The sequence below is a fragment of the Erithacus rubecula genome (genome assembly GCF_903797595.1).
Source record: "Erithacus rubecula genome assembly, chromosome: 15".
Taxonomy (NCBI): Eukaryota; Metazoa; Chordata; class Aves; order Passeriformes; family Muscicapidae; genus Erithacus; species Erithacus rubecula.
Window position 1 is genome coordinate 15,719,380 of NC_136667.1, and position 23,865 is coordinate 15,743,244.

At 57.2% G+C, this 23,865-nt stretch overlaps 2 protein-coding genes across 11 annotated transcripts; one reads left to right on the forward strand and one right to left on the reverse strand.

Moving 5' to 3' along the window:
- Positions 1 to 8,346: 8,346 nt before the first annotated feature.
- CLDN2 (claudin 2) lies at positions 8,347 to 9,673 on the reverse strand. Its single transcript, XM_079318817.1, has one exon. The coding sequence runs from the start codon at positions 9,478 to 9,480 to the stop codon at positions 8,785 to 8,787; it is 696 nt and encodes a 231-aa protein (XP_079174943.1). The 5' UTR covers positions 9,481 to 9,673; the 3' UTR covers positions 8,347 to 8,784.
- Positions 9,674 to 9,863: 190 nt separating this feature from the next.
- Positions 9,864 to 23,853, forward strand: PRRG3 (proline rich and Gla domain 3). Of its 10 annotated transcripts, XR_013775973.1 has the most exons (8): positions 9,864 to 10,274; positions 12,116 to 12,405; positions 12,638 to 12,713; positions 13,399 to 13,463; positions 13,536 to 14,125; positions 17,214 to 17,255; positions 17,810 to 17,986; positions 18,873 to 19,319. XR_013775973.1 is itself a non-coding variant. In XM_079318816.1 (6 exons), the coding sequence occupies exons 5-6, from the start codon at positions 20,991 to 20,993 to the stop codon at positions 22,073 to 22,075; spliced, it is 597 nt and encodes a 198-aa protein (XP_079174942.1). In that variant the 5' UTR covers positions 13,809 to 14,125; positions 17,214 to 17,255; positions 17,810 to 17,986; positions 18,873 to 19,039; positions 20,890 to 20,990; the 3' UTR covers positions 22,076 to 23,853. The 10 variants fall into 10 exon arrangements, 5 of the variants coding, with proteins under 5 accessions (XP_079174938.1, XP_079174942.1, XP_079174939.1 ...); XR_013775974.1 differs by lacking the exons at positions 17,810 to 17,986; positions 18,873 to 19,319 and adding an exon at positions 17,451 to 17,490 and having other exon boundaries at positions 12,199 to 12,405; XM_079318816.1 differs by lacking the exons at positions 9,864 to 10,274; positions 12,116 to 12,405; positions 12,638 to 12,713; positions 13,399 to 13,463 and adding exons at positions 20,890 to 21,050; positions 21,539 to 23,853 and having other exon boundaries at positions 13,809 to 14,125; positions 18,873 to 19,039.
- Positions 23,854 to 23,865: the final 12 nt, after the last annotated feature.

Genomic DNA, 23,865 nt, shown 5'->3' on the forward strand with positions numbered 1-23,865 from the left:
AACCTGGGAAATGTCAAGGATGATGGGGAGTTTGGAGGAAGATGAGGGGTTTGGGAGCAGCCAGATGTGACAAAGGGGAGAGGCTGCACCCAAAAGATGCTGCAACTCCCTGTGCTGCCTGCAGTATATGGTTTGTGTGAAGAAAATAAGGACAAGTGCAAGTAGTTCAGTGTTGTTCAAATCTGTGCTTATTTTCACTGCAAAAGCATCTTGAATCAAACCTGATTTCCTCCTTTATACCATAAAATGACTGGACTCCAGGAGCTGAGGAGAACCCACCCTTACAGTCACACATTCCCTGTCCCTCCTGAAGCACATTGTCTCTCCAGGTCATGGATAAGGAGGAGAGGGTGTGTGGATGGCCAGCACAGCATCACTCCTTTGACTCAAACACTTCATTTTACCTTGAAAAGCATGAGAGCATGTGACAGAAAGCAGTGCTTAGGTGATATCACCACACGTGTGCTGTGTGCTGCCCAAGAGCCAGAGCTGAGTCACACGGTGATGTGGCCGTGGCCAGAGTGCCTCTCCTGCATGGTGAGGCTTGTGCCATGCCACTTGCCCCAGGACTGCACTTACGCATGAGCACAGAAGGGACTTGCTCTGTTCCTGTTGGAGGCAGAAAGAACATGTCTATACAGCTGTAGGGTTTTTTGCAGCCTGTAGGACCTGTGTCTGTGTCTACCATTCCTGATCTCCTGCTTGGTTGAACCCTGTTTCATTTCCAGCTCATCATTCAAGATTTCAGAGCTGTTTCTGTGACCTCTCTTGACATTTTCAGACTGTGTCTTCAGGTCAGTGCTGCAGGTGGGAACACTTGAGATTGAAGGTAGCTCCCTTATCTCCCTCCATTCATGGTTTGGAAGTAGCAATTCTTCCCTTCATTCATGTTTGGTGTTTTGCTTCTGACATCTCTCCAGCTGGTCCTCAAACCACAGGCTGCATCCCAAACATATTCAATTTTCAATAAAGCTGTTGAGGATATTGAATCTGTACCAGGATATTGCAATGAACCAGAATATTACTTTAGCAGTGTTTGGGATGCTTGCACCAGTTTTTAGGGTTACATGAAATATGTTTTCTGAAGTACAGAATAGCCAATGATCTTGGGAGCATCCATGCTTCTGACCATTCTGGGAAGTTTTATCCCAAAAGCCAATCATCCCTTGAAGCATCTACCCTGGGTGGATGAAAAGACAGACCTTTCTTTTCTTCTCCAAAGCTGCTTCTAAAGCAGGAAATGTCCACACCTCCTTCAGATTTGATCTCAATGTTCTTCACGGCACATATGTGTAATCTTAGCTGCTGCTGCTCCTCCTCTTTGCATCTTTTTTTATTTCCTCCCATTTAAGTAGCTCTGTGATCTGAACTTTATCCCTAACATACTTGACCTTCTTTTTCAGAAGATTATTCACAGACATCCCCAGAGTTTTTCATGGCGTGTGTCAAGCCCTTGGGCTAAAACCTGTCTCCTGGTTTATTTCTGCCACCCAGGGAAAGGAGAACATGTTTGAGTGATTGTCATGGTTTAACCCCAGCAACTCAGCCCCACGCAGCCACTCCCTCCCCACCAGTGGGATGGGGGAGAGAATTGGAAAAGTAAAAGTGAGAAAACCTGTGGGTTGAGATAAAGACAGTTTAATAACTAAAGCAAAAGTCGTGCATGCAAGCAAAGCAAAACAAGGGATTCATCCACTGCCTCCCATGGCAGGCAGGTGTTCCAGGAAGGCAGGGCTCCATGACATGTAAAAGTGACTTGGGAAGACACTCAGAATGTCTTCCCTTCCTCCTTCTCCCCCAGCTTTATGTGCTGAGGGTGATGCCACGTGCCCTGGGATATCCCTGGGGTCAGCTGGGATCCTGGCTGTGCCCCCAGCTCCTCACTGCTGAGGGTGAGGAGCAGGAAAGGCCCTGGCTGGGTGTAATCCCTGCTCAGTGACACTCAGACATCCCTGTGTGTTCAACCCTGTTTCTAGCACAAAACTAAACCCAGCCCCACAGCAGCTGCTGGGAAGGAAATTAACTCTACCCCAACCAAAACCAGCACAGTGATGTACAGAAAACAGACACAGGGGTTAGTGAGAGGAATGGGCTTTGCTGAGTGAGGAGGTGGTGAGCAAAGGCCAGCTTTGATGCAAGCATCCATCAGCAGAGATCCGTGAGCCTACGGAAGCAGCAGCCTGTGAACAGTTAGCAGGCTTCATATTCTCACCTCTCTGTGTCTGACATCAGCAGCAAGATAAAAATATATGCTCCTTACAGCAATACATGGGTCTTTTGGCATTTCTTGTGCTGATTTGTTTTCCACAGTGTGAGGAAATAACACACAAAGTAGTTCTGTGATGGAGTGTTTCCTAAATGGATGTAGCTTGGCAAACTGCAGCTATTAATTTTCCTTAGACAAGCTGGTATCAGCTTAGCTGGGTTTGAAACCTGGCACTTCTCTTCCACATCTTTCAAAGCACTTTCAAGGATGCCTGTACCAGCAGCTGCTGCCAGAGTAGTTTGGGAGGATTAAGTTGTGTAGTGGAGATAAACACTTTCTGGAGGTGAGTCGGTCAGAAAGGCATCTTCAGAGATAAGGATGTTTGGCAAAGCCTTCTCCTCCCAGAGCTCTGTGTCCCCTGTGCCAGCACCACGCTGTGCCCCAGCAGCCCTGGCACAGCCTGGGGGTCCAGCCTGTCCTGCCCTTGGTCCCAGCATTGCATGGGGGTGTGCAGGGGCAGGCAGTGGTGCAAGGAGACAGGGAAAAGCAGTGCTGTGCTTCCCCTCAGCTCACACTGCTGAAGGCACTCAACAGAAGGGTCTCTTCATCCCATCACTGAGCTGGGAGCTTTAGTCCTGCATTTCCTGGGCAGCCTCCCTTTGCTTTGCAAAGATTTTCCATGGGAAAGGGCAGCTGCACTCAGGGACAGCTGAGGGTAAACTTATCTGCCCACATAGGACTGGGCTGCCTTTACACTGTGTTTTGTGCTGCTTATTCCCTTTTACTCCCCATGAGGATTTTGTTCAGTACTGAAGTTGAGTGGATTAGCTGCATCTGCCTGTGACCTGTGAGGAAAAACTTACCTGTTTTCACCTGCAGAATCCCAAGACAGAAATCAGCCCCTTGGTCACCCTAGCACAGCAGGGAGATGGGACTCCCTGAGCTTGGGGAAGGAGACCAAAACCCACAACAAGACCAGCCCAGGCAGATGGGAATTTATTGTGTTAGCAGGATTCTGGCAGCACCCTGGGCTGGGCTATGGGGACTTTGTTCTGGGAGCCATTTCCAGGGGCTTTGCCTTGCAACTGGGAGATCCTTCCCCTTGCTGAGGCTGTCCCTGGACCCAAAGCCTGCTCTCCTTGCCTTGAAAACAAGCAGCTAATTGTTTTTCTCCCTGGTATCTCTCCCCTGCCGCCTCCCCAGGCAGCACAGAGGTGGAGCAAGCCTTGCCCCAGCCAGCAGCCAGGCCTGGGTGAAACATTCTGCCAGTTCACAATCTGGAAACATGAAAATAAAGGGTGTTTGGGAAGGGCAGAAGGCTGAGGAGGAGGCATTCAGTCGTGGGAGGGTCTGAGGCTCCCAGTGCTCTGTGAGATGCATGCCTGGCTTCTGTGGCAGCTGGGGAAGAACCAGAGGCAAAGAGCAGAGCTCTCATTCCTGTAAAGGTGTGCTGGAACAGTTCAAAGGGCAAGGGAGCATCACAGTGGGTCCAGGGATAGCTGAGGTCTGCCCTTAGCTCTGTAATGCCTGCAGGGTCTCTGGGCTTTTCTATGCCCAGAAAATTGTGCCCACCATCTCAAAAGGAAAGGGCTAAATATTCGGGTAATGAAAATGCATCTGTTGGAGAAATCTTGGGAGCACCTGCCAGGTGGAGCTGGGGCTGTGGGACTTTGCTCCAGTGACCTGAGAAACCTAGAGACAGCTTTTCTAGGAAAGCCAGTTCGAGGCAATCATGCTGCTTCTGACGTGAGCCTTGTTCTGCTTTCAGCCTTTTTAAGCAGGCTGGACATCCCAGAAATAGAGGGTGTTGAAAGTTCTGTGAAAAAAGACACCTGACTTGAGGAAAGATTAGTTTGCCAGTGTGGGAAAGCCTTCATCCAAAGCACACCCTGAAATCCCGGGTAGCAATAAAAGGCAACCCCAAAGCTGGTGAAGCCCCCCTGATTTCTCTGCTTATGGGGTGATTTCTTTCTTCCAGACTTGTTGTGCTTAGTAGAGAACCTGGAGGGGTTTGGCTGTGCCTGGGGTCTGAACATCTTCCAGGTGTGAGCCTTTGTTAGCAGCTGCCAAATTGTTGGTGCCCTCAAGCATGGAGGTGACAGGATGCAGGGATTGCTTGGGATGACTCTCTAGACTTGCTAAGGTGGTTTGTCCATGTAAAGGTGTTTGGGATCATCTGGTCTTCCTCTCTTCTGTCCAGTGTGGTGCTGTGGAGACATCACTTGGCAGTGGAGCTATTGAGGGTGCAGGACAATCTGCAATTCTCTAAACCAGTTCTCCAAAGATTTTGGCAGATGGAGTATGTTTTCTCCAATAGTTCTGTAAAATCCATGGAAGAGCTTATGTTTGTACCACTATAAATGTATGTCTTGCTCACTGAATTGCTGTGGGTTCTACTACAAAGCTGTTTTTTGCTGCTACAGATTGCAAGTACATGAAGTTTGCTGAGATTACTAACCTGAAGCTCTTCCAGTAGAGATTAGACTCAAATTATTATGGAACAGTCTGATTCTGATGTTAATGCAATACCTGGAAAATCAAACCTCCGTGTCCTCTCCACAGGTATCAGATTTTCAGAGATAAACACCTTTTACAACCCTCCTGATAGATTTCTGAGCTGTTGTTCAAACAGGAAGGTGCTTTCTAGCAATCTCTGGTGCACCCAAAGGCCTCTGTCCCCTGCAGTGTCGTGGAGTTCATTCTGCTCTGTTTCCCTCACACCTTCCCTTCAAGACTGAAAGATCCTTTAAAGTGCCTTTAAACAGCTCTCTGGGAGGCTGTGGAAAGCTACCAGTTTGTGCACCAGTTTTTCCTCTGATAGAAGCTGTTTTCCAAAGAGGAGCTTGTTTCTCACCTCATTGCAAGGTGTCCCACCAGGACCAGAAGAGCCAGGCACCAACAGTGCTGTCTGCCCTGACTCCAGACAGGACCATGCCCATGGCTTCAGGAGCAGGTAAAATGGGAGAGCAGTTGCCAGCTGAGCACCACAGATGCCCAGAGGTGAATCCACAGGGCTCTTTCCTGGGCTCAGGGACATGGAATGCCTCTCCTATTCCTACCAGTGTGTGACTTCAGCCAGGATTTGGGGTGTCTGGGAGCAGCCCCTGTGTCCTGTGCTGCTCCTGAAAAGGCTGCTGCAAAGCCATGGGCAATCTTCCATATCAGCCCTGGCTTGCTGAGGGGCCAGGAGGCTCTGACACGGCGTGGGAGGCAGCTGGGAGTGTGCTGTGGCTGGGGAGAGGGTGGAGGAATGTGCTGGCCCTTTCCAAGTGCCTCAGCCCATTAGGAGTTTGGCCCGAATTTCCTTCCCCCTCCCAAATCTCCTATCTGAGCAATTCCTGGGGGCTGCAGGCAGAGATGGGCCCTCCCAGCACGTGGCCTGATACTCCCCAGAGAGTTTGCATGGATTATTTGCTGCTGCTTCAGGTCAACTGTGCTAGGCAGAGATGAGAAGCAGGTTGGGAATGCCAGAAAGAGCTCTGCTTGCCTGGAGAGCTCCAGGGAGGCAGGAGATGTGTGATCCTGGTGGATCTTGGGCAAACCTCTGCCCTTTTTTACCTGGGCATCCCTGCCCAGTGGTCTGTACGAGAAGAGGCTCTGCTTGCACCTGGGGCAGTGCTTGGTGGGTAGGGGCTGGATGCAGAGGCCTTGGAGATGGACTGTTGTTCCCTCTTTGGAAGAAGTCGTGACTTTTTTCATGTTTCTCGTGATGAGGTTGCAGTCCCTGATCCCAGGTTGGGGTGTACTGAGTGTTTATAGTGCCTCTATCACTTTTGAAGATAAGGGCACGTTAGTATTTTATTGCCTTCCATCCAGGCATCATCGAGAGAGAAGAGGAGAGGAGAAGGACCCATTTCCTTATGACAGGGGATTAGTCACTGCAGTCTGGCCCTCCATGAGGGTTGCAAGGCTCCCCACTCACCACACTGGACTGCAAGGTGAAGGCTTGAGATGGAGAGAGCTCTTCCCACCCCTGCTTTCCCCCTGGCTGCCCATCCTGTCCTGAACCTGGCTGTGCTCCCCTGTGCCTTTCCTGCAGGGGATCCTGGAGCAGACTCAGCTTTTGGCACTGAGCTGGTGAGGGGCAAGAGGCCATCTGAGGGGCTGGCTCTGTGCTCTGCTGGCTGGCTCAGCTCCATCCCTTCACTCACCTTTGCCATCAGCAGAGCTGCCCCCTGGGACAGTCTGGGCTCCTATCCTCTCTGTCCCTAGGCTGGGCCACATCCAGGCTGCCCTCAAGAACTTGGTTTATCAATAATGATAATGGCTATTGCATGATGCAGAGATAACCATTGCCACATCTGTGCACCCAGTGTCCTCCCCTCCCCTTCCCCATCCTCCTTCCCAAGTGGAAAATCTGTGTCAACCTGCCTTGCCCTGCAGCCAAGTTTCACATCTTTGGGTGCATTCACATTGAAGGCCAGGAAAACAAGAGGGAAGAAACGTTCCTCTTCCTGAACCCACTCACTGTTTAATGCAGGGGCTCCCCTGTGGCAGGGCTGGTTACCTGGGGGCCTGGGGAAGGGCTGGTCCCTGTTCCAGTGTGATGGGTGTTTCTGTACCCGAGCTCTGAGCTCTGCCTGTGCCAGCTGCCTTTCTCCTTCTGGGGGAAGCTTTCCCTCTGCTCCTTGAATTAAAGCATTAATAAGCCCAGCACTAATCAAGCTCTGAGCGTTTCAAATGCCCCTTTGTTTAATTAGCACAGCCTCTGTCCGCAGACAGGGGTGGGAGGCGAGGGGCAAGGACCCAGTGCCCAGGAATTCCTCCTCTTTAAGGTGTGACCTTTTGTGCTGTTTTCTCTCCCACTCTCTCCACCAGCTGCCCAGAATAAAAAAAAAACATTTATGGCTAAAGGACCCTTAGCACTTGCAGCATCTCCTTGGGGGCTGCAGCCAGCAGGTTAATCCTCTTGCATGCCCCAGGGCACTCTTTTCCCCAGGGCAGGAATAAATAACTCAGCTGGCCCAGGGCTGATGCTGTGCTTTGTGCTTTGGCTGTGGAAATAGGGTCACTGGCCTTTGCCTTGAGATCCACCTTGGTCTCCTTCAGAGAGTGTCACCCTGGGGATGGGTCCTTGTGGGCTCCTTGCTCTCTGAGGAGGGGAGAAAGCACAACCCAACGTTATCAGGAGCGTGTTAACCCCACAGCAAACATGATTTCACTGGTGCAAGGGTGATGGTGGTGACGTTTGAAGTGCAGAACACGGTCCCTTCCTCTCCATGACCTAATCTAAATTGCTTTATGAGGGGTCAGCAGGCAGACCAAGGTCTCCCGCTCCCTGGGGGACAGGGAGCCAGGGCAAGGTGGTCTGTGGGTGCCCTGTGCTGTGGCACAGCAGGGCAGGGCTTCTCTCACCTGGGGCAGTGGTACATCAGATGGATTTAAAGGTTCTTGCTCCCTGGTGGGCTGTGGAGCTGGGCTGCCTGCACCTCCTCTCCTGCCATGCCCTGGCATGTGCCCAGCATCCCCCAGTGCCACCAGCAGCCTGTGTGGATGTCATGCTGCTGTTCCTGTGCAGGGCTGCAGCCACACAGCCTTGGCTCCTGCCTGCCCATCCCTTGCAGCTTTCCAGTGTCTCACTGGTAGCATTTTTCTCCCAAAACAGACCCTTCAAGGACCTTGGGGCTCAGGACCTGCCCCAAGGGCTCCACCACAGCCAGGAGCTGCCTCTGGTCCTTGGGACCGTGTTTGCCCTAGGGGTGCCAGTGTTCATTGGGATGGGGATGTGGGAATGCCAGGGCTGCACCCCACCTGGGGACTTGGATGTGCCACACACAGGGGCAATGATCTCCCTGTGGGAACCCCAGTCTCATCACACCTGCACTCCTAGAAGCAAGAAGGGCTGGGGGGACAGAGGGAAGGTGCTGCCTGCTATTATCCCACAGGGAGCTCTGCTTGTCCCTGCTGGCACGCTGGCAGTCGTGGTGCATGGCAACCTCCCAGCATGGTGCCCAGGGACAAACTGTGCCAGGGAGTGGCTCTCCTCCCCCTCACAGAGCTCCCACCTGCCTGGGCTCCTGCCTGACAAAGCCATCAGCTGTGGGGTGGGGGAGGCAGGCCAGAGCAAGGGCCAGGGGCACCTTTCACATCTTGGCCCCCTCCAAACCGCCTCGGTGCCAGAGAAAAGCTCGGATACAGTCTGGCTAGAAAGACGGATTTATTGCAACATCGGTTTGCAGCCAGCACTCAACCCCCCAGCAGTGGCTCCAGACCCACACACACGCCCTTGACCCTGCTGCGATGCCTCCATGGCCAGCAGCCAGTCCCTGGGGCCACAAGCCCACTCCCCTTTCCAGGTAGGTTCATTGGGGCTGCAGGCTGGGGTCCTGCTGTGCCAGGGGCTGCCTGCGAGCTGGCAACAGGGAGTAAAGAGCAGGAGCTGGATTCAGGGTCAATGCAAGCCACCAGCTGGGATCTCCAAGCAGTCACAGGGCTCTCAGAATCCCAGGGAGAGAGCGGGATCAACCCCCCCAAGCACAGGAGAGGGTTGAGCGCCGTGTCCTCTGCTCTTACCGCGTTCCCTTGGTGCCAGCCCTGGGGAGCCGGAGAGGTGCCAGCCTGGCTCCCACCTGCAGCCACTACACGTATCCTGTCAAGTTGTAGGAATTGACTTCACTCTTGGTCTTCTGCACCTGGCTGACGGAGGGCCGGGGGCTCTTGCTCGCCAGTAGCTGCGGCTGGTAGCCGCTGGAGTAGGCGGCGGTCGTATCCCGGGCGGGGCAGGAGGTGCAGAGGATGAAGCCGCCGATGAGGGAGAGGAGGGAGGAGATGATGCCGAGGTAAAGAGCCTCCCCGAGCTCGAACTTCATGCTGTCGGGGAGCACGGGGTTGCGAAAATCGCGCAGCACCACGTGGATGTTCCAGGCCAGCGGGATGAAGCAGAGCAGCCCCCCGAGCACGAAGGCGGCGCCGCCCGCCACCGCCACGCGGTCCTTGCCCGGCGAGCCCTGGCTGAACACGGTGCACCGCATGCCCACCACAGAGAGCAGGCAGGCCAGGGAGGACACGGCGCAGGAGCTCACCATGAGCGCTTGTGCCGCCTGGATGTCGGCGGGCAGGTTGAGCAGCGAGCTGTAGATGTCGCACTGGGTGATGCCCGTGCTGTACGTGGCGCACTCCATCCACAGCCCCTTGGTGAAGCTGATGGCTGTCACGATGCTGGAGCCGATGTAGGAGCTGATCTTCCAGCTGGGCAGCAGAGTGGCTGTCAGCGTGCCGATGTAGCCCAGGAAGGCCACGGTGTAGCCCAGCAGCTGGAGCCCCATGGACACCATGGTGGCGGTCGTCTGTCACCTCTGCCACCTGCGCAGGGCTCGCAGCTCGTCGCCCAGGTCCCTCCGGTGTGCTCACGTTCCCATGGCCCTGCGAGGGCTCGGCTCGCAGCGCTGCGGCTCCACCCCGCTGCCGGGGGTGCTGCTTTTGTGCGGGTGGGAGCGCGGGGAGGTTACCTGCGAGAGTGGAGAGCAATCCCTCCCCGATTAACGATTGACCCAAGCCCGTGGAGGAGCGCCAAGTGCCCTTTCACCTCCGCTATCTCCCCAGCCAGGCTCCAGAGGCAGAGCAGTGCTGCCCAGGAAGGACGCCAAAGCCCTCCCCTGCACTGACGCCGCGGGCAGGGATGGAGAGCCAGCTGCTGGTGAGGGGAAAGTGCCCACTGCCTTCCTCCGGGTCCCTTGTCTTCTGTGGTGCCTCGAGCTGAGGAAGCCAAAAAGCTATGGCTGCATCAACTAATTTGGGACCTGCTGGAGGTGACTTCAGGTGGTGAACCCAAAATTCCTCCAGCTGAGGAAAGGGGATGGCACCTCGTCTCCATCTGCATGGGGCTCACCCAAGGCATCCGCAGTCCTTTGGGACAATGGGACATGGCCACCTGAGACTGAACCATGGATATCAGCCTTTCTGTGCTGCTGGGGACAAGGATGGAGAAGGATGCATGTGACAGCGACACCTGCATGCCCAGGAGAGCCTGGAGGCCCACAGAGAGCAGGATTACATCAGGGCTGGCATCTCCTTTGGGATGCATCCTGAAAGCGTGCCAGCCAAGCAGAGCAACCTGTCCTGTGGATGGGTAAGTGGTTTGGGGTGTAGCTCATGCTGGGTCTCTGTGCAGGTGCCACCTCCCGCCCACAGCCCTGTACACAGGCGGAGAGGTTGGCAGAGCTGGTGGAGAGGACTGGTTTGTTTTCCCTCTGCTTTGTTTAAAAATTCCTCCTTCTGTGGCGCCTTGCGAAACCAGCCCGAGCCCCGGCCCGGCGGCCAGTGGCCTCCCTCACCCTGGGAACGCTCCTGGCTGAGCGTGCTGCCACCACCCAGGGCGTCCCCTCTGCTCCCGTGCCCCCCGCTGCCACCTCAAATGCTTGGCACCAAAGTTTCCCAGCTTTCCGTCTCCCAAGACCTCCCACACCGTCTGAGTCGCTGGAAAAGAAGCACCTGGGGTGCTCAGGGTGCTGGCAGAAAGTGCAGGAGGGAGCTCTGTGGTACTTACGGGGTATCTGGAGGTGCAGGGTGGGACCCGGCGTGGCTGCAGCCGGGGGTCACCCAGGACTGGAGGCGGCTGCTCAGGGTAGGGTGAGCAGCCTGGGCCCCAGCCCAGGGGATCAGGGGCTGCAGTTGTTTAGTTACAGCTTTGCACAATCCACCTGCAAATCTCTGCCCGGATCAGAGGCTTATTGCAGATCAGAATTAAACCCTTTGGGTGTCGGGAAGGATTGGGGAGCTGGGATGCCTCGTTTTGCTTGTTGTCTATGAATTACCAGGGCAGGTTCACCTAATGGGTTCAGGTTTGAGGCTTGCTCTCATCCTTCTGGACAGCCTTAGTGGCTCCAGGTGACTGCGCCACCATCCATGTTCCACTCTGGGCTGTGCTGCCTGTATTGGGGTTCGAGGGGCAGTGAAACGCCAGCAGGTTGAGCTCCCCACTTCTCAGAGCCAGCCTGAGCTTTTGGTTTACTCTTCCTGGCCATGCTTGTCCTCCACGGGGTTTGTTGTTGTAAGACTACTGGCCCAAATGAGGAGCAAATGGGGAAGGTAATGAGAGCTGTGCTGGCCCCGTGCCCCCTCCTGCTCACCGGCTGCCACAGATGGAGAGGAGCAGGGAGGGCCTGGGGTGACAAATTGTGCTTGGAGCTGAGCAGGGTTCTGCCAGCGTTTGGACAGCAGTGTTTGGATGCTGATAGCAGAGCTACAGCAGGCACCATTTGCTATTTTCTTTCCTTATCCCAAACTGAAACTCTCCCAGGAGCAGGAGGTGACTGGCCTGCCAGTGCCACTTTTCTTCGAGTGCTTGGGCAGGAACTGTGAGCAGGGATGGGATGAGTGGCCTTGCTGGGGCCAGGGGTCCATCAGCCTTTCACCCTCACATTGAGGAGTTTCTCTGTACCTGCTGGTGTGGGCCACATCTCAGAAACTAAAGGAGAAGGCAGGGAGCACTGGCGAGTACATGTTCTCCATCTGTGGAATGGGATCTGGCTGCTCCCTGGGGTGATGGGCCATGGCTGCCTGAACAAGACCCCTGATAGTGCCTGGGGTCCACCCCTGCCACGTGTCTTCCCTCTCTGTCTGCCCTTGAGCCCCTCTCGAGTCACCAGCTGCCTCCTGGTGGCTCTGTGCTTGCCACCACTGTAGCCCATCACTGTTCTCATCGTGCCCTTTGTGCTGTCCCCATCACAAGCCCACCACACTGTCCCCGTGGCATGCCCAACCTGTGGTCCCATCCCATTGCACTGTCCCAATCCCATACCCATCCAGCCACCTCACCATTTCCCATCTCCCTCGACTCCCTTATGCAAATGGCTACAAAGAGCACTTAATCATCCTTGTTAATTGTCTCTACCCTCCTCTGTTCCCTCCCGGGGATTTTCTCACAAATGGTGTCCAAATTTTCCCTTTTGTGTTTTGCTTTTCCACCAGAGATCGCAGCCCCTCCGCCCCCAGCCTCCCCTCGGCCCTCTGTTTACACAACTGGGACAAATTTCACACCGCTGTCTCCACAGCCCCAGCCCCTCGCTCCCCTGCCCCGAAGAATCTGTGAGTCACGGCCGAGGCAGAGCTATAAATGTGTCCCCACCACGGAGGACAGTGTCAGAAGGGACAGCGTCTTCTGCCACCATGCAAGCTGCTGCCTGTCGCCTGAGTGCCGCCGGGCTCCGGGTGCCTGTGGCCGGTGCTTGCCCACCCCTGGGGCTGGAGCAAGGGGCGAGGTATGGGTGCTGCTCGGGCTGGGGGAGCGGCCCGGGTGTGGGATGGGGGAGCTCCCGCTGGGTTTGGGGGAAGGCTGCGGTGCTGGGGACACCTCTGATCCCAGCGGCCAGGGGTGGGACAGAGGGTGCTGGGATCCGAGCAGCGCTGGGCAGGCGGGTGAGGGCGAGCAAGGCAAAGGGGAGCGGGTGAGGGCGAGAGGCTGTGGCGCTGAACCCGCTCTCTCTCTCCTAGAGCCCTTCCTCTCTGGAGACCGTGGCTGCCCCAAGCGCAGGAGGGACCCGCGGCGCGGCGGGAGGAGATGGACCCTGTGAGTTTGGCACTCCCCGCTGTGTCTGTCTGTCCCTATGCCCATGAGGTTGGGGTCCCTGCTGGCAGAACACCAGCCTCTTGTCCCACAGAGTCACCCCAGGTCCTCTGTCCCACGGGGGTGCCGTGCCCACCCGCCCTGAAGCATCGCCCCGCTCCCCACGCAGCCCTGGGGCAGGGCCAGGCTGACCCCCCCGGGGGACACGGGCACCACAGCCCCCCCAGGGCAGCCTGAAAGGGCCGCCTGTTCCCAGCGGGGCGGGCATTCCTCAGGGGGTTAGTGGGATGCCTGGGCACCGGCTCTTGAGCACGGGGGAGAGATTACCCTGGCAAAAAGCCTGTCAGGAGGCTGTGGGGGGAAATGCCAGCTTCCTCGCGGTGCTGTGAGTGCCTCAACTCAGCGGCAGGGGAGGGGGGAGCTGCTGGGTGTGTGGGGCGCCAGCACAGGGCACCCCGGTACCGGCACAGGGCACCCCGGTACCGGCACAGGGCACAAGGGCACCCCGGTACCGGCACAGGGCACCCCGGTACCGGCACAGGACATCCCGGTACCGGCACAGGGCACAAGGGCACCCCGGTACTAGCACAGGGTACCCCGGTACCAGCACAGGGTACTCCGGTACCAGCCCGCGCACCCTGCGGGAGGGGCAGCGGGAGCCCCGGTACCAGCGGCTGTGTCTCCCCAGGCTCGGGCAGCGGAGGCGGACGGCGGTCCCGGCAAGGCGCTGCCGTTCCTGCAGCACCCGGTCAGGTAGGTGCTCTGCAGGGCCGGGGCGGGGCGGGCGCGGCGGGCGCGGCGCTCACGCCGGCTCTCCCCACGCAGGCTCCTCTGGCCCAAGTCCAAGGCCTTTGACCACCTGTACAGCGTGGGGGAGAAGCTGCTGGAGAACTTCCCGGTGCAGGCCACCCTCTTCTTTTATGAGGACTCGGGCAGTGAGGAGGAGGAGGAGGAAGATGAAGAGGGGGATGATGAAGAGGAGGAGGCGACAGGGGATGTGAGCGCGGGCCACCCGCGGTATGCCAGCAGGCCGGCGTGAGGCAGCAGGCAGGGGAAGGCAGACAGCGCTGCGTGCGGCAGCGCAGCCAGACCCGCCCGGAGCCACGGGCAACTCCCGGGACCGCGCCCGCGCTCCGCGGGATCGCGGCGCGGCTCAGGACTACGACTCCCAGCGGCCACCGCGGCACCGCCCGGCAGCGCAACCCGTTCTGATTGGCTGTCGCGCCATCCCGAGCTGGGGGGAGGAGCGTGCGGCCCCACCCCGCACCCCCATTGCAGGAGGAAGGCGGCGCGCGCGGGCCGCGGAGGGACGCGATTGGCCGAAGGGCGGGAGGGGGCGTGTCGGGGGCGGGGCCTGGCCTCCCCTGCCCGTCGGCGGGAGGGAGCGGCTGCGGCGGGCGCGGTGCCGCCATGAGGTACCGGCGGGGAGCGGGGCGCGGCCGCGGGGCCGGGGGGAGGAGAGCGGCGCTGAGGGAGCGCGGCTGCGGGGCCGGTGCGGGAAGGGAGGGGCTGGTGCCGCGGAGCGGGGAGCCGGGAGCTCTGGGACTGGTGCGGCGTGTCTGGGCGCGCGGCGAGCAGCGGAGCGGCGGAGATGAGGAGGATGTGTCGGTGGGGCCGAGGGTGGGGCTGGAAAGATCCCGCGGAGTCGGGGAGGTGGGCTGGGGGGCACCGCTGTGGGGTGAGAGGTGACATGGGGGTCCCTACTGTAGGGTGACAGGTGAGGAAGGGGATCCCGCTATGGGGCGACCGGTGAGCTGGGGGACCCCGGTATGGGGTGACAGGTAGGCTGTGGGGCTTTGCTATGGGGTGTCAGGTGGGCTGGGGGTTCCTGTTATGGTGTCCCAGGTGGGCTGGGGGTCCCCATTGTGGGGTCCCAGGTGAACTGGGGGTCTCGGCTCTGGGGTGACAGGGTTGAGGCTCTGCCGTGGGGTGACACTGAAGGCTGAGGAGGGACTGGAAAGCCCCTGCACGCCTGGGCAGGTGGGCTGGGGGTCCCTGCTGCAGGGTGACAGATGAGCTGTGGGTCCCTGCCGTGGGGTGGCTCTGGAAGCTGAGCGCAGTGGGGATAATTTGGAGCTGGGTTTGGGCAGAGAGGGGCCGGGCTGGGGGCTGCCAAGACAGCCTGAGGAGCAGCCAGGGAGCAGGGTGGGGTGTCAGGGCTGCTTTGGGAGGGCGAGGCTTCCTGCCCTGCCAAGCGTAGCGGGTGTAGCCTGTTCTCCTCGCCGTGAATCTTGGCACGGAAAACCCCCAATATTGCCGGGATCCAGCGGAGCCGCTGGCACCGCGGCTACGTGATGCTGGCACAGTCAGCATCCTCCCCGCTGCCGCGGCGCGTCACTGGGGGCTGTGGATCCCCCCGACCCCCACCTGTGCCCCCCAGCCTGTCCAGGAGGTGCCACCTCCCAGTGCGGACCCCCAGCTCCCCGCGGGGCCCGGCTCCACACGCACACACCGTGTTTTCCCGGCACGATTTCCTCCTTTGGCATCAGTGACGGGAGCGGGGGCGGAGATGGGGGGAGCCTGGGGGAGACACGAATGTGCGACTGCAGCATCCTCACTGCCGTGGCTGCATCCCTCCTGCCTCCTCACGGTTGCCTTAGCAACCTCCTATCGATGGGGTATTTATAGAGGATGGGAAGCCGGAGGGGGGGATCGGCGATGGGTGGGCGTCTGCTGGGTCAGCCTCCAGCTCCAGGCTGCTCTCAGCGTGCGTGGGGGCAGGAGGGATGCTGCTCCCCTCGGCGTCAGCCTGTGCACTGCTCCAGCTTTCCCTGCTCGCTGGAGTCAGGAATTTGCATGTGGAAATGAAAATAAAGCATCTGGGGCGTCTGCCCTTCTCACTGGCACTGGTCGTGCTCGGGGGCTCGTCTGCACCTCCCTGATTGTGGCACTGGGTGCATTGACACAGATACATGGAAGAAAGTGAAAGGGTGTGAATTAAATTAAACAACATTAAATTTGTTGCCTGGAGTTTGATGTGAGAATATCCTTCTTTCTGTGTCTTTGTTCTCCTGTCCCTCAGAGGGGGAGAATGCCTCTAACAACGAGGGTTTGTGTGGAAACTGTGGCGTGTTCTCTGTGCTGTGCTTTCTTTTATCCTGGGGCTTTGGGTCTCTTTGTAAAAACTGATGACAGCAGAAGTGCTGCTCAGAGCCTGTGGGGAATTCATGGATCCAGAGGCCTCTCACATCCCCCCTCAGGGCTCAGAGTAGTGGGATTGGGCTGTGGAGCACTGGGGGCAACAGATCCTTCCTCTGTAATTCTGGTGCTTTCCCTCACTTTTGCTTCAACTCCAAATCAAGGTTTACAATCTGAGCTTCCCAAACTGCTGGGAAGAAGCTGCTTTCTCTCTCTGGACACAGCTCCAGGCTTGCATGCCCTCTTGCCACTTTATGGTGTAGGAACTTGGAAGGCACAGCAAACCTGCTGATGGCAGGGAGGGGTGCTCCATTTGCTGGAAGGTGGCTGTTGTGAGGTGTGCTGGTGTGCAGCATCAGCCCTTCTGTCTGCCTGCCTTTGATGTGAAAGGAGAATGTTTCCAGCCCTGCTGACCCTGTGAACAGCTCTGTGCTGTCCCTGACCTCACTCCAGCAGAGCAGATCCACAGCTTTTGGAATAACTGGGTATCTAAAGTCCTGAGCCTGAGACCAGCATGTGGTTTAGTTCCTGCTGTTTCTAACCAGGCTTGCTCCTTCATCTGCAATAAATCCCTGTAGGAGCTGGGCAGTTCTGTCCCTCTGTCTCCTGACAGAGTTGTAGCTTTGCCACAGCAAGTGTCACACGCAGCAATAGTCAGCCCAGGGCAGTCTGACCCACAGGGCATTGAGCACAGGGAGAAGACAAAACATGGAAAACAAGCAGATATCCCCTGCTTCTGTAGGGCTTTGTTTAACTTCTGTGGGGTTTTGTTTAGTTTAGTTTTGCTTTTGGAGCACAAAAGGTGCTTGTCCAGCTGGAGAGCTATTGTCCTGGCTGTGCAGGGAGCTCTGTCACTCTTGCTGCTGCCCTTAGCTTGGCCCAACAACCAGATTGTGGGTAGGAGTTGCAGAAATGAGAACTGGCACGTCTGTGAAGTTGCTCTAAAATAAGATGATTGCTTCACCTGTATCCATCAATCTCTTGTGGAAGGGAAGAGCACCAGGCTGCTCCCAGCAGATCATCTCATCTGCTGGTGAGAAATGGAGTCTATCCTTCATCCAGTTTTTCCCTTCCTACTTTGCTGGTCTGCAAGGGCCCTGCTTCTCCCTGGCACCTGCCCCAGCACTCTGGGAGCTGCGGGTGCCCTGAGCCCCTCCAGCCCCTCCAGGCAGGTGAAGAGTGGAGAGGCAGCTGGAATCTTTGGCTCTCTGCAGAGGCACTGCTCGGCTGGGTGGGATCTGTCATGGGTCCACCACTCAGCACCATGCTTTCTGCATCAATCTGATCTGGGTGATGGAGGTTTGGGATTTGAAACTGAGCTGGCAATTCAAGCTGTCAGTGACTCTCCTGTTTTCTCCCCTGCAGGTAGGCAGGAGCCCCCCTTGGCTGAGTGAGGCAGCATGGCAAGTAAGTGCTCCCCAGGAGAGGTGGTGGTGGTGTTGGAGGAGAGGAGGGGGATATTTCACAGCCACCTCTCAAGAAAGGGGTGCCTGTGCATTTTGGGGGGTGTTATCCTCTGTGGGGAGCAGCTGCCATCAGCTGTTGGCCCTGGGTGAGGTCTGGGGTCCGGCCTGACTTGTGCTTCTCTCTCCCCTCTGCAAGGTGGGAGTCGAGAGGAGGTGCTGGAGGTGGAACCTCTGCATCATTTCTCTCTGTGTGGTGCTTGCTGTGCAGGACAGGCCTCCCCAGGGCTCTCTGGGCTGCCTGTCTGTGCTGACATCTCTCACCAGCAGTGCTCCTCATGCCCATGGCTGGCACCCTGCCAGTGCCCACCCTGGTGGCCACACTGCCCTGCCTGGCCGGTGGCACCGGGGCTCTGTGCCCCACCCTGAGCTCGCTGTGGCACACCCAGAGCAGGGCTGGGCCAGCACTAGAGATGGGCTGAGCCTGCTGAGGCTGCAGAGGGGTGTGTGGTCTGTCCAGAGCTGGGCTCCAGCCTCCCTCCTCACTCTCCTGGGCAGCCTGCACGGAGGCTGCGTGCCCCAGTGTGATGGGAGCCTAAGGAGGATGGCTGCAGGGAAGGGGGAGATGGAGAGATCTGCCTGGGATCTCAGGATTTGCTCGGAGTGTCACCAGAGCCAGCTGTGAAGGTGGAGGCAGTAGCCACACTGGGGAGGAGGAGGACCCAGGGATGACAGGTATGCCTTCTTTCATTATCTGTGCTGTGCTTGGGGCGGGAGGGAGCAGAGATCTTCAGGCAGGGTTTTTAAAAGGCTGTTTTAATCTTCACTTAATCAGGAGGGTGCCCAGCTGGGTCCCTGCCTTCTCCCACTGCTGCCTTGTCTCCTTCCCACAATTCAGGTGCTGGCTCACTACCATTTCCTGGTGGTACAAGGTGTCCCCTGTGGTGGCAGTGTCCCCTTCATGGTGACCCTGATGTGCAGGAGGGGATGTGGTGATGGGCAGGATCTCCACCACAAGCTCCCTGCCATCCCTGGCTGTCCCTCTGCAGGGACAGCCACAGTCCTGCCCCAGAGAAGCAGCCCCAGGGTGTCCCCCCCAGGTAGAGCAGCTGAGACATTGGGGTGGTGTCCACCAGGGGCCAGCAGCACCCCAGGAAACCCAGCAGGGATGAGGTGAACCCAGCCCTTGCTCCTGCTTCCCCTGCCTAAAGCTCTGATCTTTCCTGAGCACCGGTTCTCCAGCTGGTGTGGGGAGGCTTGGAGAGGCACAGGGGATCAGCACTGAGGCTGCTGGGCATTGGCAGGTCCCCTCAGCCCTGTGGTCTGGGGGCAGGACCTGCTTGGCTGGCTGCTCTTGATGTCAGGGGGGATCCAGTAGAGATGAGAGGCTCATTTTCCAAAGGCCAGTGGTTTTCTGCTCTGGTCCCCAGCCATGTGGGAGCTCTTTGCACTTTCAAGGGGAAGGAGCAGTGACTCAGTTCCTGCTCTCCTGCCATTTCTACATCCCTAAGGGAAGTTGCATGTGGGGAAAAACATACACCTCTGTCAGAGCATGCTTGCAGTTGGGACAGTGCTTGTGATACCTGCCTGCCTGTGTGTCTGTTTTTATTTCCTACCTTAGTGGCCAGCTCAGCATGGCAAAGCAGGGAAGGGGTCCAGTGACTGGAAAACACTGACAGTGAGATCTGCAGCCAAGCTTGTTGCTCTGAGGTGTGCTGAGGAAATTGAAATCCGAGTCTCAGACTCAAGTGCCAAGGAGAGGAGAGTTTATACCACGGCCTGATCAAGGTGGGAGGCAAAGGAGGTGAGGCCAGACTTCTCCAGCAAAGTATGGGACATTTGCAGGATGAATGTTGTCTTTGTAAAATTTCATCTCCTTCTGGAAAGGCTCAAGACAAGTCAGCCTGGCAGCCTGTTCCCTCTCCAGCCTCTTTCAGCTGTGAAAGCCAAGGCAAGCTGATCCCTGCCCTTCTGCAAGATGCCTTCTGTGCCTCTTGAAAATGCTTTTCGGTTGTCCTTGTAAAAAAAAAAAAATGGTTTGCATAATAAAGTCGATTCTGAGGGAAGATCTGTGACTCACATCATTCATGCTGCTTTTCATTCACACCTCAGTGGTTCAGCCCTCTGCAAACTCTCACAGAAGCAAGGCATTAATAAATCACGAGGGGAAAATGCACCCACACAGCACAAAAGCAGCTCAGCATCTCTCATCCTCCAAGCCCAGGATGGTGTAGCATAGTAGTAGTTATTTCTTACACCATGATCTTGTCCCTGTTGATATTTCCAAATACTCTCACAAATACATTGTATTGTTTCTGCAGCAGGATACACGGAAGGTAAAGCAGGAGGAAACTTGACTTTTCTCCCTGGCCGAAGGCTCCAAAGGAAAGAAGTTGGTGGCTTTCACTGACTCTTTTGCTTGTGGAGTATTTTGTTAGCACCAAGCTGGTCTGATGGGAGATTCTGTCCCCCTGCCTCCTTTGATGCTGCTGCTGTGTGAATGGCTTCACCTTGTTGGTCCAGTGGGAGACTGAGCCTGAGGGTGAAGGAAGTAAATAGGTTCCTGTGGGTCACCCAGCTGAACTGATTCATCTTCCCAAGGGAAGCAGCAGGATTTTGTGGCTTGGTGGGAAGAGCTGGAACCAGCCTACAGCTGACTGTGTTGAACTGTTATGGAAACACTCATTCATGAAATGTGTGTTTGGATCCTGGAAGGATCATGTTTTATGTAAAGTTTCTGCTCTCTGAGCAGCAGCTCCTTTGCCTCCTGTGCTGCTGCAGGTCCTGGCAGGTGCTTGCCACCTGCACCCCCTGGAGGTGTCCCTCCTGCAGGATGGGGGGAGAGGCTTTAATGTCTGGCAGGCAGGTGCTGCTCCTGCTCTGTCTGGCCTCAGGACTGCATGTGCTGTGGGGAGACTAGAGGAGTCTCCCAGGCTTTTGGAGCAGAGGAAAGTTTGAGGCCTCTGCATCAAAACACAGTGGGAATGAGAATGTGATGCTGAGGAGAGGTTGCTCAGGCCCCTGACTCATAACCCCCTGTGCTGTCCCTGTATTTTGGGGATGTTTGCCCTTGTTCTGGGCCTGGGAGAAGACAGTAGTTTCTCTGGGGCCTGAACAGAGTTCTTGATGCCACCTAAGCCTGCATGACCCCTGAGCAGCTGGCACAGGGACAGCAGCTCCCAGCAGGCTGTTGTGTTCATCTGTGTGCTCTGAGTCCCTCTCAGTGCTGGCCCCGTGTCCTGGCACAGCTCTGTGTCCCAGCCCTGTGGGGTTTTGCTCTCTGGTGGGATCTCCCTTGCCATGCAGCAAAGGGGCAGAAAGATGAAATCCATCAGGGGCAGAAGGCTGGTAACAAATATTTTTGGAGCCTTTTCTCTCTTCCTCAGTTGCCCTGTGTGGCTGCAGCTGCTGCTTCTGATGTCTCTAGCACCTCAGCCCTGAGAGGAGGGCTCCTGGTGCCATGTTTCTGGGCAGACCCCAAAAATCCTGTGCCCCTTTGGCTGTCCTACCTGCCGTCCTATCTGATTGCAGCCCTGGGTTTTTGGTGTTGGAAATGCATGTAGCGTCAGGAAAAGCTCGGGCAGAGGGCAGGTATGGGGCTGTCCCTGCTCAGAACGTCTCTGCCTTGTGTGTTGCAGTGTTCTTGGGGGCCAGGACCGCCCACTCGCTCCTGAAACGCTTTCCCAGAGCCAATGGCTTCCTGGAGGAGATCCGGCAGGGCACCATCGAGCGGGAGTGCATGGAGGAGGTCTGCAGCTACGAGGAGGTCAAGGAGGTGTTTGAGAACAAGGAGAAGACGGTGCGTGTTCCCTGCGTGTGGGAGGGCTCACACCTCAGCAGGCTGGGCACGGGGAAAGCGCAAGGGGAACAGCCTCTCCTGTTCCCTTTGTCCTCTTCTGGCTGCAGGCAGCGTGTTGTGGCCTCACTTCCCAGCATGGCTTTCCCTTCCCAGGCAATGGCCTCACCTTGCTTTTGCCAGGATGCCCTGCCCACAGCTGCAGGTTGAGCTGGCACTCCCAGGGCAGGTGTATTGTTGTCCATGATTCTCTAGGCTGAGCTTGGTGTGGAATAAATTTTAGTGTGGAGTAAATTTGGTGTTGTTGAGGGATGTTCCCATGACTTTCTGTGTTAGTTCCCACCCTTTCAACCTGAGGTTCTGTGGGAACTAACACAGTCCCGGGAACATCCCTTTTGTGGGCGTGGGGAGGGCAGTGATTATTGCTGGCGGTGGGTGGGGTCCTTCTCCCACCTGCAGCACGTGATGTCGTTCCTCTGTTCCCCTTGCAGATGGAGTTTTGGAAAGGCTACACCAGCTCTGTGTACTCTGTCAAGGACCCCGGGCACAGCACGGAGCGCTCTGACGCTATGTACGTGGTGGTGCCCCTCTTGGGAGTGGCTCTCCTCATAGTCATCGCCCTCTTCATCATCTGGAGGTGCCAGCTGCAGAAAGCCACCCGCCACCGCCCCTCCTACGCCCAGAGCCGCTACCTGGCCAGCCGGACGGGCCGCAGCCTCCCCAGGGTCATGGTGTACCGGGAGCGCTCGCAGAGCCAAGGGGAGAGCCAGTGCCAGCGGGAGGCCAGCAGCAGGGCAAACGGGGATGGCAGAGCCGGGGGCGCCCCGCAGCCAGACAGCACCCTGTGCCCGCCTGAGCATTCCGTCTCCGTGCTCTCCAGACTGTCCAGTGCCACCCCCCCGCCCTCCTACGAGGAGGTGACGGGGCACCCCGAGAGCAGCAGCGGCGAGGAGACCAGCGTCTCCTACAGCGAGCCTCCGCCCAAGTACGAGGAGATCGTGGCCACCGCCCCTGCCGCGGGCAAATAGCGGCTCTGCCTCCCTCCTGCCTCTGCACACACTCACACGCACCCAGCCACCCTCCCTTCGCCGTGCCTGGGACCCCCGAAGGTGTCCGTCAGGCCCCCATCTCACCTGTACGATCTGGTGCCATCACACAATAGCCTTACCCTCCTAACCAAAAATAGGTGTCCCCAGGTGGGGTGAGGCAGGGCTGTGGGATGGCCCCGCAGCCACCTCCTGCCCCTCCCTCCCTACTCACGTAAGTGCTGTAGCAGCCAGAGCAGAGCAGCGGCTTGTTCCTGGCTCAATGCAGGGGTCTCCCCGTGGTGCATTTGATTTCCTCACTTGCCCCTCAAACAGACATTACATTTCCCATGATTAGAGCAGCCTTGCTGCCTCCCTGGGCTGCTGCTTAGCCTCACCCCATGTCCTCACTGGACCCTGTTCTACTGCTCAGGGTTCTGATTAGGTGATGGAGATACAGGATGGGTGTGGCAAATTTTTGTCCATCCCTGCAGTTGGTGGGGCCAGCTCTGTGGGGAGATGGTGCTTCCCCCAGATGGATTTGTTGCCCAGTGGGAGTGGGGAGCCTGCTCCACACTGTGGTGCCTGTAGTGATATTTGCTGTGTGGTGATCAGGGAGGAGCAGTCAGGACGGTGCTCTCTGATCTCCTAGATCCCTTTAGAAAGGGAGAAAGGGCTTGTGTGGTGGTCTGGTACTTGAGGTAAGTGACTTTGGAGTAGCAGAGCCTTTTCCTGATGCTCTCTGCTTTCCCCCTGTGGGTGCTGAGCAGCTGGAGGTCTGGCTGCTGCAGAACTGGCCAAGGAGATTGTCTCTGACCCCCAGCCAAGTGTGGTCTCATGGCTTTAAGTGATGGGGATTCAACTCTCTCCTGGAGCGTGGCCTGTCTGGTGTCTGCCCCAGAGCTGAGAGCCTGCAGACAGGCCAAACCTCTCCTCTCCCTGCCCCAAACCTCTCTGCCCTGCCTGGCCCCTCTCTTTGGGGCTCTTTGTCCTCCAGAGCAGCTAAAGTGGAATGCGAGACCCCACTCTCCTCCTGACCTCTCGGGTGGGCTGAGTGTTTGGTGTGCAGGGCTGTGGCATGGAAGTCCTGCTGACACAGGTGGGAGCCATAGGACAGTCAGGAGCAGGGCCAAGCCCTGCCTGGGTGGTTGTGAGGGCAGGGCATGGCAGAGCCAGGTGCTTTGCTGTGGGATCAGTGTCCCCTTTCCCTGGGCAGCTGCCTGGACAACGGGGCTGTCCTTCCCCAATCATGTCTGATGGATTAACACAAGGGTTGTGCTCCAAGCCCTCAGCAGCAGCCCAGAACCTCCCAGCACTGCCACCACCTGGTGTTCCCCCAGCACCAGAGTCCACCAGCACCAAAAGGCTATTGTCCATCCATCAGTGGCCTGCATCCCTCTCGGCCCCAGTGATGCTCTCAGCTGGTACCCTCAGCCCAGAGCTGAGGCTCCCCAGTGTGGCTGCTCCTGGGCAGGACATGCTGGCACCTCCTCTGTCCCCTCCCCAGCCTTAGCAGGTTTTGGGAGACCTGACAGCGACCTGGGGAACACTGGAGGGAGACACAAGGGTGCTCTGCATCCTCTGTCTTTGATGCTCGGTCATTATCCCTGCAGTTTGTATTCTGTAAAACTTGGTATATTTCTGTGCAAAAAGAAAAAAACAAGAAAAAAAAAAAAAAGGTATTTATTAAAAAACCCTCACTGTCTGAGTGGCACAGGGTGACTTTTTCCCACGAAGGGTGTTGTGGGGACAGTGACATCAATAACCCTCCCCAGTGAGGATAAGAGCATCTG